We start from the raw sequence: 15860 nt of genomic DNA, 5'->3' as shown, positions 1-15860 counted from the left end.
GAGCTACAGTGTTTCTGTTTGGAATAGTTCAGAATGACAACAGGCCACCTTTTGAGAGCTGAAAGGTTCTCAAACTCCAAACAGCCACCTTTGAAGGTTGGCCTCCAGGTTGACACAAATAGGAAATGTTACCAAGGTGTATTTATCTTGTTTGTTTGTTTATTTTTGAATGGGATGTGGGCGTCACTGGCAAGACCCAGTATTTGTTGCCTGTCCCGAATTGGCCTTGACCTGAGCCCCAGAAAAGCCAACCTATTTTTCACTTTTCACACATACTATTAACACCTATTTTGCATCTATATATCTCCCTGTATTAACATTACCACTCTCTTGTTCCTTATTCCGGGTACCCTCTCCATCTGTTCCCCTCCTCCCTGTCTGTCAACAACATTAAAAACCATCATTTTTTGACCCCTTTCAGTTCCCGTTCATAAGGTGTAGGGGCAGAATTAGGCCATTCAGCCCATTGAGTCTGCTCTGCCATTCCATCATGGCTGATATGCTCCAAAACACCTCCGTGTACATCGCATCGTCCTCCGCCACTTCCACCACCTTCAAACACACTCCACCACTTGGGATATATTTCCCTCCCCACCCTCATCTATGTTCCACAGAGACCATTCCCTCCACAACTCCCTTATTAGGTACACATTCCCCACCAAACCACCCTCCCCTCCTGGCACCTACCCCTGCCACTGCAAGAATTGCAAAACCATCACCCACACCTCCCCCCTCCCCTCTATTGAAGGCCCCAAAGGATCCTTCCATATCTGACAGAGATTTACCTGGACCTCCACACATGTCACCTACTGTGTCTGCTGCTCCTGATGTGGTCTCCTCTACATCGGGGAGACAGGACGCCAACTTGCGGAATATTTCAGAGAACATCCCTGGGACACCCGCACCAACCAACCCCATCGCCCCCGTGGCCGATCACTTTAACTCCCCCTCCCATTCCACTGAGGACATGCAGATCCTGGGCCTCCTCCATCGCCAAACCCTAACCACCTGACGCCTGGAGGAAGAATGCGTCATCTTCTGCCTTGGGACCCTCCAACCATACAGGATCAATGTGGATTTAACCAGTTTCCTCCTCTCCCCTCCCCCCACCTCATCCCAGATCCAACCTTCCAACTCGGCACCACCACCCTCTTGAACCTGTCCATCTTCATTCCCGTCTATCTGCTCCACCCTCCTCTCCGATCTATCACCATCACCCCCCCCACCTATCACATTCTCAGCTCCCTTCCCCCCCCCCCAGCCCCACCACTACCCCATTTATCTCTCAGCCCCTGGCCCACAAGCCTCATTCCTGATGAAGGGCTTATGCCCGAAACGTCGATTCTCCTGCTCCTCGGATGCTGCCTGACCTGCTGTGCTTTTCCAGCACCACACTCTTCGACTCTAACCTCCAGCATCTGCAGCCCTCACTTTCTCCTTGTTATGGACAGTGCAAACTCGCAGAAGTGGGGAGCGGCTAAATCAATGTGGAGCTGGAAATAAAGCATGGTATCCCCCTCTCTAAAGGTATGGATGGGCACTGTGTGCTCCCTCTCCAAGGCCATAGAAGAGAGGCAAGCAGTCAGAGGATAAGATCCCAGCATGTCTTTTTACATTCCGGATTTACTTGTTGAATGAATTCCAGACGCTGGTGCGGGATTTGAGCTCATATCACTGGCCCATGAGGATCATCCGTCCAGTACAGTACATTGCCATTATGCTATCATCGCTCCCTTTTGCCCCCTGCTGGTTCACTGTGGCTTTGTCATGGGAAGGGAGGATTGGAAGGTTAGGCCTCTGTGTTCAATGCTGGCGAGAGCTCAGTTTGATCGATGATGCGCTGTCTGTACTCTCTCGGCAGGAATGTTGGAGAGCCTCCACGCGGCTGCCTATCGTAACACGCTGTGCAACTCCCTCTACTGTCCTGACTTCATGCTGGGTCAGTTCACCTGTGAACAGGTGAGTGCCCATTCCCATTACAGCTCCACACCAGAACTCTCCATCACCTCTGCCCAGACTTCCCCAATCCTGGAGCGAGTATCACTTCACAACGTGGGCCAACCTTTCTCCTCTTTCCCACCTGTGGGACCAATGCTGACAAATTCTAACCACAATTGTGTTTCGATTATCGAGGGGAAGCGTGGAAATTATCCACGTAATTTTCATATGTTTTGGTGAGGATTTTTGATTTAAACCCTTGTTTGAAAACCTGTCAAAAAACAAGGAATGTTGAACGGGAGCTTGAATCGTAGCAAAGGTCCCACTGGCTGAGCAACATTGGTTGGTTCCAGAGATGAATTCAGTTTCCCTCTTCTCTTGAATTTGTAGTCAACTTTAATCCAGACCCTCGTGATATGGGACACCTTAAATTAAGAAGGAGAGACTTATATTGCAAGCAGTTTGATTAGATTAGATTCCCCATAGTGTGGGAACAGGCCCTTCGGCCCAACCAATCCACACCAACCCTCTGAAGAGTAACCCACCCAGACCCATTTCCCTCTGACTAATACACCTAACACTACGGGCAATTTAGCATGGCCAATTCACCCTAACCTGCACATCTTTAGTCTGTGGGAGGAAACTAGAGGAAACCCACACAGACACGGGAAGAATGTGAAAAATCCACACAGAGAGTCACCTGAGGCTGGAATTGAACCTGGATCCCTCGTGCTGTGAGGCAGCAGTGCTAACCACTGACAACATGTCGCCAGTTCAGAGAAGGTTTCCGAGACTGCTCCCTGTGGATTGTCTCCTGAGGAAAGATTAAGGCTGCACAGAGTTATACAGCACAGAAACACACCCTTCAGTTCAACTAGTCCACACCAATCATAATCCCAAACTAAACCATCCTCACCTCCTGGCCCATGTCCCTCCAAACATTTCCTAATTATGTGCTTATACAAATGTCATTTAAGCATTCTAATTGGACCCACATCCACCACTTCCTCAGGAAGTTCATTTCACACACGAACCACCCTCTGTGTAAAATATTTGCCCCTCATATCTTTTTGAAATCTCTCTCCGTTCATGTTAAAAATGTGCCCCCTTGTTTTGAAATCCCCCACGCTGGGGAAGATACCTCTCTATACCCCTCATGACTTTATAAAGTTCCCTAAGGTCACCTCTCAGCCTCCGAGGCTCCAGTGAGAAAGGTCCCACCGAGAGGTGGGATTGAAATGTAAACCAATGGGGGAGATGGACGCTTGACATGGTCGACACTGACAGGATGTTTCTCTTTCTGCGGGAATCTCCAAACTAAAGGCATGGTTTAAAACAAAGGGCTGTGCTGTTTCAGACAGCGGTGAGGGAAAATAACTTTCCTTTCAGGAGGCTGTCAGTCTTTGGTAGGCCTCATACCGAGGGACACAGCACAAGTGGGGTCGGGGTCTCCCCTTGGTTGTAACTGTGTGATGGAACAAGCCTCGTGAGCCGAATGGCCTACTCCAGTTCAAAGTTTGTACGATCTAAGCCAATTACATCCCAACCCTGTACCCTGTACCCCCGGACCCCATACACTCTGACCCCGTGCCCCCTGACCCCTGTACCCTCAACCCCCATACCCCCTTGACCCCGTACCCCTTGACCCCATACCCCCATACCCCATACTCTCAACCCATACCCTCTGACCCCATACTCCATACCCCCTCGACCCCTTACCCCTTGACCCCGTACCCCCATACCCCATACTCTCAACCCATACCCTCTGACCCCGTACCCCCATACCCCATACCCCCTGACCTCCAGCCTGTGGTTCATTTCTTTATTCTCTCTTTTCTTTCATGAAGGACTGTACCTGGGAACCTTTATCCACAAGGGGAATTCTTAAAACCGTTTCACTGTACTCATCTGTGTAAACGTGACAATAACGCTAATTCAATTCAATTCTATGTCTTAAAGAGGGTCCCCTGCACTGAATGTGCACTCTGACATCTCCTTCCTGCTTCCTGGTTTAAGATCATTAGATCAGGCCATTCAGCCCCTCTCCCCTGCTCCGCCATTCAATAAGATGATAGACAACCTGTCCACTCACCTCGACTAGAGTCCCTGGCCCAGTCTCCAGTGCTTGCTGAGGAAGAGAATTCCCCAGACACCGCACGCCCGAGGGATGAAATTCCTCCCCACCTCCAGCAGAAATGGGAGACCCTCCCTCCTGAAACTGCGTCTCCCCGATACGCTCTTGGTATTTAGTAAGTACTGAGTGTACTTGTTTACACCCATTGGTTCTACCTCTCCCTAGAGTCTCGGGATTTGTGATCACAGTTCCCCAAGAAGCCATTTGTAAGCAATTTTCAGGTAATTTATTCAGTTTGTTAAAGAAGCGGCAGTTTAGTAATGATGCATTAGTTCATGAGGCATAGAAACATGGAAAATAGATGCAGGAGTAGGCCATTCGGCCCTTTGAACCTGCACCACTATTCAATATGATCATGGCTGATCATGCAATCCCCCCCTTTCTCTCCATACACCTTGATCTCTCTAGCTGCATGGGTCACGTCCAGCTCTCTCTTGAATATATCGAACAAACTGACCCCAACAGCTTCCTGTGGGGGAGAATTCTTCCCCATCTCAGTCCTGAACGGCTTACCCCTTATTCTTAAACTATGACTACTAGTTCTGGACGTCCCCAACTTTTATCCCGCATCTAACCTGTCCAGTCCCACCAGGGTTTTATATGAGAGAACCCCCCCCCCCCCACCCCATACTTCCAAATCCCAGGGAATACAAGCCCAGTCGATCTAGTCTTTCCTCATATATCAGTCCTGCCATCCCGGGAATCAGTCTGGTGAACCTTTGCTGTATTCCCTCAATATCAAGAATGTCCTTCCTCAGACTAGGAGACCAGAACTGCACACTGTACCCAAGGTGTGGCCTCACCAAGGCTCTATCTAACTGCAGCATGACATCCCTACTCCAATACAAGTTGCAGATCCGAACACTTTAATGATCCTGAAGCTGTTCTCTCGAATGGGGGCGAAGAGGCAGTTTGGAGTGGTGTGGGGTTCATTCCTGATATTTTGCCCTCTTTGTTAGTAACTGTTTTTGTTCTCCCCTCAAACTCCTAGTCCTTCACCAAGAAACTGCTGGCCTTGTTTCCCTGGCCCCTCCCTCTCTCGAAAATACTTCCCACCTGGCCCACTTCAGCCCCCTTCTCTCCCCACCCTACCTTCCTGATGAAGGGCTTATGCCCGAAACGTCAATTATCCTGCTCCTCAGATGATGCCTGACCGGCTGTGCTTTTCCAGCACCACACATTTTTCAACTCCCACCTAATCCCGTTAATAGACCTTCCTCTGATGATCTGTGCAGTGCCCAGCGTCTGCCTGAACCCCTGGGTCAGTGTGCACGGGGGGGGAAGCTTCTCATGACCCCAGGATGACTCTCCGAAAGGCAATATCACACAGATGCAGGAGCTTGCAAAGAAACAGAGTGCTGGAGAAACTCAGCAGGTCTGCCAGCATGTGTGGAGGGAGAAACAGAATGAACGTTTCCAGGCCGGTATGACTCTACCTCAGAACTGATAATGATTTGTATTGGTCTCGAAATGTTACGTCTGTTTTTCCTCTGTAAGCCTCTCCAGCATTCCCTATGTTTACTGCAGAATGACTGCCTTTATCTGAGACTGGTTTAACCATTCTTTGTAAGAACAAAAACTTGTTATTTTCTGAAACCGTACGCACCCAATAAATTGTCAGAGTCTGACCTTGATGACTCTGCTGATCCTTTATGACCTTTGGTTTCCCTGGGGAGCAGTTAAACAAAGTCTCAGGCTGTGCAGGAAATGCTGGGAAACTTCCGTTTGCAAGGGACCCCCAGTCTCCAAGACATTACTATTAGAAATCCACTGCTGTGCTCTTCCAGCACCACTAATCCAGAATCTGGTTTCAAGCATCTGCAGTCATTGTTTTTACCTCATTGATTTTAACCCTACTGCGAATCCTCTTGCAAGGATGCCTGCTTTGAATAGGTTTTCCACATCTCTCTACTTTCTCCCCACCCCCACCCTCCTCTCACTTATCTCTCCACCCTTCAGGCTCTCTGCCTTTATTCCTGATGAAGGGCTTTTGCCCGAAATGTCGATTTTACTGCTGCTCGGATGCTGCCTGAACTGCTGTGCTCTTCCAGCACCACTAATCCAGAATCTGGTTTCCAGCATCTGCAGTTATTGTTTTTACCTATTAGAAATCCAGTCAGGAATTCGGAAAGCAACTTTTTACAAACAGTCACTGAGGATAAGGCAGGGTGTAAGAGCTGTTTAAAACAAATAGGAAATTCCTGCTGTCGAACCTTTTCATCCTGCACTCTTCAGGACAGAGTGACAAGAGTGCCAAATTTCAAAGGGAACAATCATTTATAAAGCATGAGAAGCAAAGTAAACAGGTGTCTCGTGCGGTGTAAATTGTTGTTCCCTTTGATGTTTTGACATTCTTGTGTCTGTCCTGATGAGTCAAGAGTGTGGTGCTGGAAAAGCACAACAGGTCAGGCAGCATCCTGATGAAGGGCTTATGCCCGAAATGTCGATTCTGCAGCTCCTCAGATGCTGCCTGACCTGCTGTGCTTTTCTAGCACCACACTCTTGACTCAGATCTCCAGCATCTGCGGTCCTCGCTTTCTCCCTCTCTCCTGATGGAGACAAGATGGAAATCATCAATAGCATGGCTCTTTCTTTTTGATTTGATTTGATTTATTATTGTCATGTACCGAGATGCAGTGAAAATTATTGTTTTGTGTGCTAACCTGACAAATCATACCTTACATAAATATATCAGGGTAATAGAACAGAATGTGAATATAATGTTACAGCTACAGAGAAGGTGCAGAGAGAGATCACTCCAATATCTGAGAGGTCCGTCCATAAACTTGTTAACAGCGGGGAAGAAGCTGTTCTTGAATCTGTCGGTACAAGTGCACAATCCCTTATCCGAAATGCTTGGGACCAGCTGGATTTTGGAATTCAGAACTTTTTGAATTTCAGATTAAGTGACAGTTTGATGGTGAACTTTTTAAAAATCTTCTCAAAGAACAGACTTACTGTGAGTAAACCAGGCCCTGAAACAGAATTGAAACGTCAGGCCATGCCCCCACACATCGCACCTGAGTGACACGCATCGAGTAGGTGTGGAGTTGGGTTAACTGTTTGCATGCCAACACACCGTTGATAATGAGAAAAAAACTTCACAAGAAAGCCTTCGGATTTCAGAGCTTTTCGGATTTATGGAGTCATGGAGATGTACAGTGTGGAAACAGACCCTTCGGTCCAACCCAGATATCCCAACCCAATCTAGTCCCACCTGCCAGCACCCAGCCCATATCCCTCCAAACCCTTCCTATTCATATACCCATCCAAATGCCTCTTAAATGTTGCAATTGTACCAGCCTCCACCACATCCTCTGGCAGCTCGTTCCATACACGTACCACCCTCTGTGTGAAAAGGTTGTCCCCTAGGTCCCTTTTATATCTTTCCCCTCTCACCCTAAACCTATGACCTCTAGTTCTGGACTCCCCTACCCCAAGGAAAAGACTTTGCCTATTTACCCTATCTATGCCCCTCATAATTTTGTAAACATCTATAAGGTCACCCCTCAGCCTCCGACGCTCCAGAGAAAACAGCCCCAGCCTGTTCAGCCTCTTCCTGTAGCTCAGATCCTCCAACCCTGGCAACGTCCTTGTAAATTTTTTCTGAACCCTTTCAAGTTTCACAACATCTTTTCGATAGGAAGGAGACCAGAATTGCATACAATATTCCAACAGTGGCCTAACCAATGTCCTGTACAGCCGCAACATGACCTCCCAACTCCTGTACTCAATACTCTGACCAATAAAGGAAAGAATACCAAACACCTTCTTCACTATCCTATCTACCTGTGACTTTCGGATAAAGGGTTATCTACCTGCACATATTTCCAGACTTTTGTACCTTCTGCCGATGGAAGACTGGGGAAGAGAGTATATCAACAATACTAAACTTCATTCGCTAAAGACTGGTGACAGTGGGGAATTCATCACTGTGGGGGAGTGCCTGATGCAAATAATTACGTAGCCACCGTGCAACCCCATTGATAACGATATTTTAATGAATAAAGTGTATTTTTGAAATAAAGAAGCAAAGGGCTCAGAATGTCAGGGAATTGAACCATTGCAGGAAGCATGAAAAGCCAGTTTCGGACACCCACCCCAGCTTCCCTCTGACAATGGGCCGAATGGCCTGTTTCCACGCTGTCGGGATTCTATGATACATAGTCACTGATGCAGTTCAGTAACATATGAAGAAACAAACAAAGATAGGAGTTTGACTCTATCCAACAATGTGCAGGTCAGGTGAATTGGCTATGCTAAATTGCCTGTAGTGTTAGGTAAGGGGTAGATGTAGATGTAGATGTAGATGTAGGGGTATGGGTGGGTTACGCTTCGGCGGGGCGGTGTGGACTTGTTGGGCCGAAGGGCCTGTTTCCACACTGTAAGTAATCTAATCTAATCTAAAACAAACAAACCCCAACGCATCTCTTACTTGTACAAGACTCGATATACATGCATTTGAGGCTTCAGGAGGGTCCGATAACTGAATGGACCCCCATTTAACTTGGGCAGGAAGACCTCAGAGAGTGGCCCTTCGAGCCACACAACTGTGACTGGGTTACCTCTCCATTCAAAGTCGTTTAGTCTAACCCATCCAGTCTGACACTAGCTTTCATCGCTGCTGTTTGGTTGGAGGTATAGTGTTTTCTTTCTAAATACACGTATTCCTATAACGTTTGTATATCTTATCTCCCTTCTGCAGCTACATAAATATGTGAAGAAGCATTTCTGTGTTGGACAGATGGCAATAGTGGGAATAGGTAAATATGTGTAATCATTCTAAACAGGGAGCCTGTGTTTAATGTAATACGTCACAGTGCTGCATAGGTATCTGAGCGATAGGGATCTCTGATAACCCTGGGGTACCTTGGGGTAACCCTGGGGTAACTGTCGTGCTGCGGTGTTCCATGCAACTTTCATCAAGGGGCAGGGAAATCATTCTGAAGAAATTCCTCTCGGATGATTATTGTCTCCTTGCTCACTTTATACACAAGCATTAGTTTACCGTCCTCTGTAAGAACAAATGCTTCATATTTTCCCAAGCAGTGCAAATACTGAGTTCCTTTCGAGTTAAAAGGCGAGAGAGACTCAAGAGGTTTAGCTGGAGAGCTCAAGATTCCTGATCTGAAGAGGCTTTTAGCTGGCAGTTATAACTAGGGGTTCGAGACCGAAACATCGAGTCCGTGATCTTATCGAAAGATGGGGCAGCTTTCTCCTGATGCACATTTGTGCATGAGTGAGCTAATATCACTTAATCAGCATGATCAGCATCCTTTCTCCCCTAGCACTCCAACCATTGCCCCAAATTGTAGCAAGAATGCTGCCCCCTCCACACGTCAGCTCTGACGTAGAGTCATCTGGACTTGAAAGGTTGGCATGCTCTCTCTCCACGGATGCTGTCTGACCCGCTGTGATCTCCAGCATTTGTTGTTTTCAGGACAGATTCCAGCACCTACCTGAAACAGGAGGAGTGTGCTATTGAATAGAGATTGAATACAATCGGCCTCAGTGTTCTTTGCAACTTAGAATGATCTCGCTGTAAGATGTTGTTCCTCTGACTGGGAGCCAAGATCTCAGGGAAGTCGCTGACCTCATAACCTGAGACTAGCTTTTAACCAAACTAGGCTCCAAAAGTCCTGAACTCTGGGTTGGATTATCCAGTGTATTTTCCCTGCCAGCTAAGGATACAGGTTGGGGTGGTATGGTGGCTCAGTGGTTAGCACTGCTGCCTCACAGCACCAGGGACCTGGGTTCGATTCCAGCCTCGGGCGTCTGTCTGTGTGGGGTTTGTACATTCTCCTGTCACAATCCAAAGATGTACCTATTAGGGTGGATTGGCCATGCTAAGTTGTCCATAGTGTCCAGGGATGTGCAGGTATAGGTGGGTTAGCCATGGGAAATGCAGGGTTACAGGGATAGGGTGAGATGCTTCTTGGGGGATCAGTATGGACCTGATGGGTTGAATGGCATGAATTGTAAGCATTCAATGAGTTCCTTAAAGGACATTAGTGAACCAGATAGGATCTTAATTCCCATTAACAATTGCTTCAATTCCAGAGTTTTGTTCAGTGAGTTAAGTCCCATAACCTCTCGCTGCCCTCGTGGGATTTGAACCCTGGATCTCCGGGATGACTAACATGGTGACACGTTCATAGCTCCACCCCCACTGTTCCCATTGAAACCTGAATGGTTGGAGGATGAAACTGAGGGCTGCCTGCTGATAAACGTAATCAGTTTCAAAATGGAGGAAGTGGACTGTTTTTGAGCTGGGTGTTTGATGAGGTGACCGAACGAGGCTGATCTGAGACCGTGCTCAATCACTGTCAGCCTGGAGGGTTTATTTGTCCTACGTTATAATTCCCCGGTGATTTGTACCTCACTCCCCCATCTTTTGTTGACTGGAATGTTCTTTTATCTGTCCCTTTAGGGATGACTCTCAGCCAGCTAACAAAGGCAGCCCAGCAACTGTTTGGCAAGGCGTCTGGCTATGGTCAGGCTGGGCCTAAGGCCCTGTATGGAGGAGGTAAGCAGAGCCTGGAACAGACAGGCCGAGAACTGGCTTCAGTTCATTCCCTGGACGTTGGTGATGGTGACCAGGGAATGATTCACCTCCCTGAGCCCTGCTTTCAGCATCTGATACACTTTCCCAACGGTTTTGTAGACTCAAGCCCCTCTTGCTCGGTTCCTCATGTTTTTACGCATGTTCCCAGACGTTAATTTGGTGATGCCGGCTGGCTCGGCTTGTCAGCTGCTGAAGCCCTCGCCCAATCCTCCTTTTCCAGGCTATCCCAATAGTCTCCAGTTTCCACCCTCCGTAAACATCAGCTCACGTTGCCCAAACCCATACTGAGGTCTGTCTGGTTTGCCCATTTCCCTCGGTCCTCGCTGGCCGATACTTGCTGTCAATGCAGCAACATCCTGTCGTCAATCCCTTGGCAACCTCTCTGTGTCGCCAATCCCATCCAGCCCCATCACCTAACCAGATCCTTGCACCTTCACAATTCAGCCTCGTGTATCCTCCCTATCTTCATTGTTCTCACCGTCGATAACCATCTGGAGTCGAAATTCTTGAACTCCCTCCTTCAACCCCTCCATCTCTTTAACCTCAGTGTCTCCTTCATTAAGACTCTCCCTAAAGGCTTTGACCAAGCTGTTGGCCTCATCAGGATGTGCAGTTGCCAGTGTTGGGACTGGGTTGGACAAGGTCAAACATCACACAGCATTTCTGATGAAGGCCTTCTGCTGGAAAAGCCGACTCTCCTGCTCCTGAGATGCTGCCTGACTGACTGTGCAAATCCAGCACCGCACTTTATGACCAGATTATAGTCCAGTGGGTTTATTTGAAAACACTAGCTACCTGATGAGGCAGCAGCACACTGAAAGCTAGTGTTTTCAAACAAACCCATTGGACTATAATCTGGTGTTGTGCAATGTTTGGTCTCATCAGTGAGGGATGCAGCACAGAAGGCCATTCGGCCCCATACACCTTCTCTTGCATCCCTTTGGAATACCTGTCCATTAGTCCCTGTCCTTTCCCTGTCAATGTTCAAGTTGGTCCTGAGAGTTTGCGCTGACTCTGGCTGCACCATTCGTTCGGGGACAGAAATTGTTGTGAGCATGACTTTGTTCTTCCTCAGCGTCCCTTGCCCCAGCGTTGTTTCTGGTGCTCTCGCCCATCAGTGTTACCGGGCTCCCTGACATTCGACAGGGCCCCTCCTCGTTGACGCGACAAAACGTGCTCCTGAAATCTACCCTCCGTATCCTGCTCTCCGGCCTCGAGAGGAACACTGCCCGCTGGCTATTAGCTACCTCAGGTGGGGTGTGGTTTAGAGCAGGGGAGGCATGGGGGTTTGTAAGATACCACACCTGCCCAGCCCATGTACCTACATTCCCCCCTCCCCACACTCACCAGGGAGAGGAGGGTTTGTTCAGGGCTGGATTTGGCTTGGCTGTGATGCTCCCTGCAGTCAAATAGCTGCCCACCCAAACCCACGTGTAAGAACAGTTCCTCCATCAATGAGCAGGAATAGAATACCCCCCCCGACACAATTTAAATTCAAACCCCCCTCCCTCCCCCCCCTCCAATGTCACGGGTGCCCCCATCTATGGCAGTCCCAGGTTGGTGAGTCAGTGATAATGATGCCAAGTGTTTACTTTCACATCTCGTTCCAGGTGAGCACCGCGAGGGCACCTCTGAGCCACTGGTGCACGCCGCCGTGGTCTGTGAGGGTGAGGCTCTGAGCTCACAGGAGTCTCTGGCGTTTACCGCGCTGCAGCAGGTGCTGGGGGTGGGACCCCACGTCAAGAGAGGAAGCGGGATGACCAGCACCTTAACCCAGGCCGTAAGCAAGAGCACGGCACAGCCCTTCACCGTGAGTTACCACGTCTCGTCACTGGGGGTTGGGGGCACTTGTCAGATGACTACTCTGCAGAAGGAGGAGAACACGGTTGGTTGTAAAGTGCTTTGAGGCATCTTGTGGTGGTGTGAAAGTTGCTATATTAATGCAAGTTTCTTTCTATTCATTTGTTCCCTTCCCCTCCAGGCCTCTGCCTTCAATGTGAGTTACCAAGACTCTGGTCTGTTTGGGGTTTACACCATCTCTCAGGATGAGGCAGCAGCTGATGTGAGTACAAGCTTCTGGTCTTCTACAAACCGGGTAGGCCCCACAATGTGTGAAGTGGAATTGATTATGTTAGCCAAATGCACACCTCTGACTGGAATAAAGTCACCCCTCTAACATCAGGACGCTGCTCCAACCCTTCCACACTTCTCGTTGGTCGTTCCAAGGTTGTCAGTTCCCACTCACTGAACCTATCTTTTTGTCTCCCCTTCACAACTTAGGGTGGCTCAGTGGTTAGCACTGCTGCCTCACAGCGCCAGGGACCCGGGTTCGATTCCAGCCTCAGGCGACTGTCTGTGTGGAGTTTGCACATTCTCCCCGTGTCTGTGTGGGTTTCCTCCGAGTGCTCCAGTTTCCTCCCACAATCCAAAGATATGAAGGTTAGGGTGAATTGGCCATGCTGTTCAGGGGTGTGTAGGTTAGGTACATTAGTCAGGTGAATTGGTCTGGGTGGGTTACTCTTCAGAGGGTCGGTGTTGGGCCAAATGGCCTGTTCCCAGACTGTATGGATTCTATGATTACACATGTACAGAATGCTGATACCAAAAGAGAAAATGCTGGAAAATCTCAGCAGGTCTGGCAGCATCTGTAAGGAGAGAAAAGAGCTGTTTCGAGTCTAACTGACCCTTTGTCAAAGCATAAGCCAGTTAGACTCGAAAGGTCAGCTCTTTTCTCTCCTTACAGATACTGCCAGACCTGCTGAGATTTTCCAGCATTTTCTCTTTTGGTTTCAGATTCCAGCATCCGCAGTAATTTGCTTTTATGTACAGAATGCTGATTGGAAGACCCAGTACAGTTTATGCTGTAGGTTGGAGATTGCAGTGCAGTGACAGGGGAAGAAGTCTCACTGATGCTGCAACACAGTGAGCTTTCTCCATGATTGAACTGAAAGTTCGGAATATAGAAGATAGGAGCAGGAATAGGCCATTCAGCCCCTCAAGCATGCTGTAATGCTGATCATCGAGCTCAATACCCTCATCTCACCCTCTCCATCTATTTCTTTGATCCTCTCAGCTTTACGAACTCTATCTACCTCCTTTCTTGAAAATAATCAGAAGTCACACGACACCAGGTTACAGTCCAACAGGTTCATTTGGAACGACAAGCTGTCGGAGCGCCGTTCCTTCATCAGGTGAAGGTGCGCCGAGAGGCTCGGCTCCGAAAGCTGCTGGTTTTGAATTAGTCTGTCGGACTATAACCTGGTGTCGAGTGACTGCTGACTGTGTCCATCCCAGTCCAACACTGGCACCTCCACATCCCTTCGTGAAAACAGACAATGCTTTGATCTCAGCCATTTTCAGTGATGGCGATTTCCACACACTCACCACTCTCTGGGTATCTTCACCTCAGTCCTGAAAGGTATACCCCTTATCCTTAAACCGTTAACCCCTGTTCTGACCTTCCCCACCATTGGGAGCATTCTTCCTGCATCTAGACCTGTTAGAATTGAATAGGTTTCTATGAGATCAGCCCTCATTCTTCAAAACTCCAGGGAATACGATCCAAACTGACTCAATGTCCCCTCCTACATCAGTCCTGCCATTCCCAGGAATCAAGTTGGTAAATCTTTAGGGACATGGAATCAGACTTCAATGAGACCACATTGGAATACTGTACACAGCTTTGGAAAATGGAAACTAATGTGTCACCGATCTCACTGGCCCCTTCCATAAGGGCCTAGAATGAAATTCATCGGGAACCGAACACCCCGTGGATCACAGCTTAATATACACTGGGGAAGGGAATGAGATTGTCATCTGAAACTGGAGAATTGTGTACGGCCATGACGGAAAGGTTCTCAGTCATAATGCTCACTCACAACAAAGAGCCACTGGGCCAAGTAGCCTCCCTCTTCACCATGTAATCCAGAATTAACTAGAAATGTGAAAGGGAGTATCAAACTGAAAGAAAAAGGATATAATTGTGGAAAAACAGGTCAGAAGATTTGACAGAAGGCAAAAAAAATCAAAAAATGGCCCAAATATTAATAAAGAGAGAGAATTTAGAGTATGACAGAAAGCTAGCCAGAAATCTAAAAGCAGATAGTGAGAGTTTCTGTAAATATTTGAAGGAGATAAGTATTAACAAAGTGGGCATTGGTCCTATAGAAGGTGAGACTGGGGGAATTAATAATGGAATATGATGAGAGGGCAGAGAAGTTGAAGAGGTATTTACCATCAGCTTTCCCTGGACAGTACCATTCTAGAATGGGCGATAAATCAAGAATTGGAAGGAGGGAGGAAGTCAGAAAAGTCACAGTCACCCGGGGGAGGTGGTACTGAGCAAACTGTTGGAGCTGTGAGCCGCAAGGTGTCCGATTCTTGATGAATTTCGTTCTAGGGCCTTAAGGAAGGGGCCAGTGAGATCGGTGATACATTGGTTTCCATTTTCCAAAGCCCCTTGATTCAGGGACGATCCCATTGGATCGCAAGGTAGTGAATGAAACTCCTTTATTCAAGTTGGGAGGGAGATAGAAACTAGGAAACTACAGGCTGGTTTGCTTAACATCCACCATCGAGTTATTAAAAAATTTTAACAGGGCACTTGGCTAAGCTTAAGGTAATCAGACAGAGTCGATATGGTTTTTCAGACAGAGAAATCATGTCTGACCAATCTACTGGAGTTCCTACAGGAGCTAACTCATGCTGTGGATGAAGGGTCTATCAGTGGATGTTGTGTATTTGAAGTTCCAGAAAACATTTGGTGAGAGTAGGGAGTGCTGGGTGCTTTTTTGGTACACCAGCTCCCTGGTACAGACCCTGGGTGTATGTCGTGAGGTGTGGTGTGGTGGAAAACATAGGAGGCAGATGCTTCAGAGGTAAAGCCTCTTGATTTTATTAAAACAAAACAAAACTTTGCTCTCCTGATGAACTTATAAAGCATGAGAAGCAAAGTAAACAGGTGTCTCGTGCGGTGTGAATTGTGGTTCCCTTTGATGTTTTGACATTCTTGTGTCTGTCCTGATGAGTCAAGAGTGTGGTGCTGGAAAAGCACAACAGGTCAGGCAGCATCCTGATGAAGGGCTTATGCCCGAAATGTCGATTCTGCAGCTCCTCGGGTGCTGCCTGACCAGCTGTGCTTTTCCAGCCCCACACTCTTCGACTCTGACTCTCCAGCATCTGCAGTCCTCACTTTCTCCCGAAATTGAAAATATGTACAATAAC

At 48.0% G+C, this 15860-nt stretch overlaps 1 protein-coding gene across 3 annotated transcripts in view; it reads left to right on the top strand.

Annotated features, from left to right (window-relative positions):
• Positions 1–15860, top strand: part of LOC140489241 (cytochrome b-c1 complex subunit 2, mitochondrial-like) — a 48954-nt gene that overhangs the window by 18552 nt on the left and 14542 nt on the right. For all 3 annotated transcript variants that reach the window (XM_072588567.1, XM_072588568.1, XM_072588569.1), the window contains 5 exons: positions 1862–1959; positions 8778–8835; positions 10503–10598; positions 12248–12447; positions 12619–12699. In XM_072588567.1, coding sequence (XP_072444668.1) covers positions 1862–1959; positions 8778–8835; positions 10503–10598; positions 12248–12447; positions 12619–12699 — 533 coding nt within the window. The remainder of the gene's footprint in view (positions 1–1861; positions 1960–8777; positions 8836–10502; positions 10599–12247; positions 12448–12618; positions 12700–15860) is intronic.

Source organism: Chiloscyllium punctatum, chromosome 18 (assembly GCF_047496795.1).
Source record: "Chiloscyllium punctatum isolate Juve2018m chromosome 18, sChiPun1.3, whole genome shotgun sequence".
Taxonomy (NCBI): domain Eukaryota; kingdom Metazoa; phylum Chordata; class Chondrichthyes; order Orectolobiformes; family Hemiscylliidae; genus Chiloscyllium; species Chiloscyllium punctatum.
Note: the sequence above shows the minus strand (reverse complement) of the source record. Positions and strands in the feature narration are given on the sequence as shown.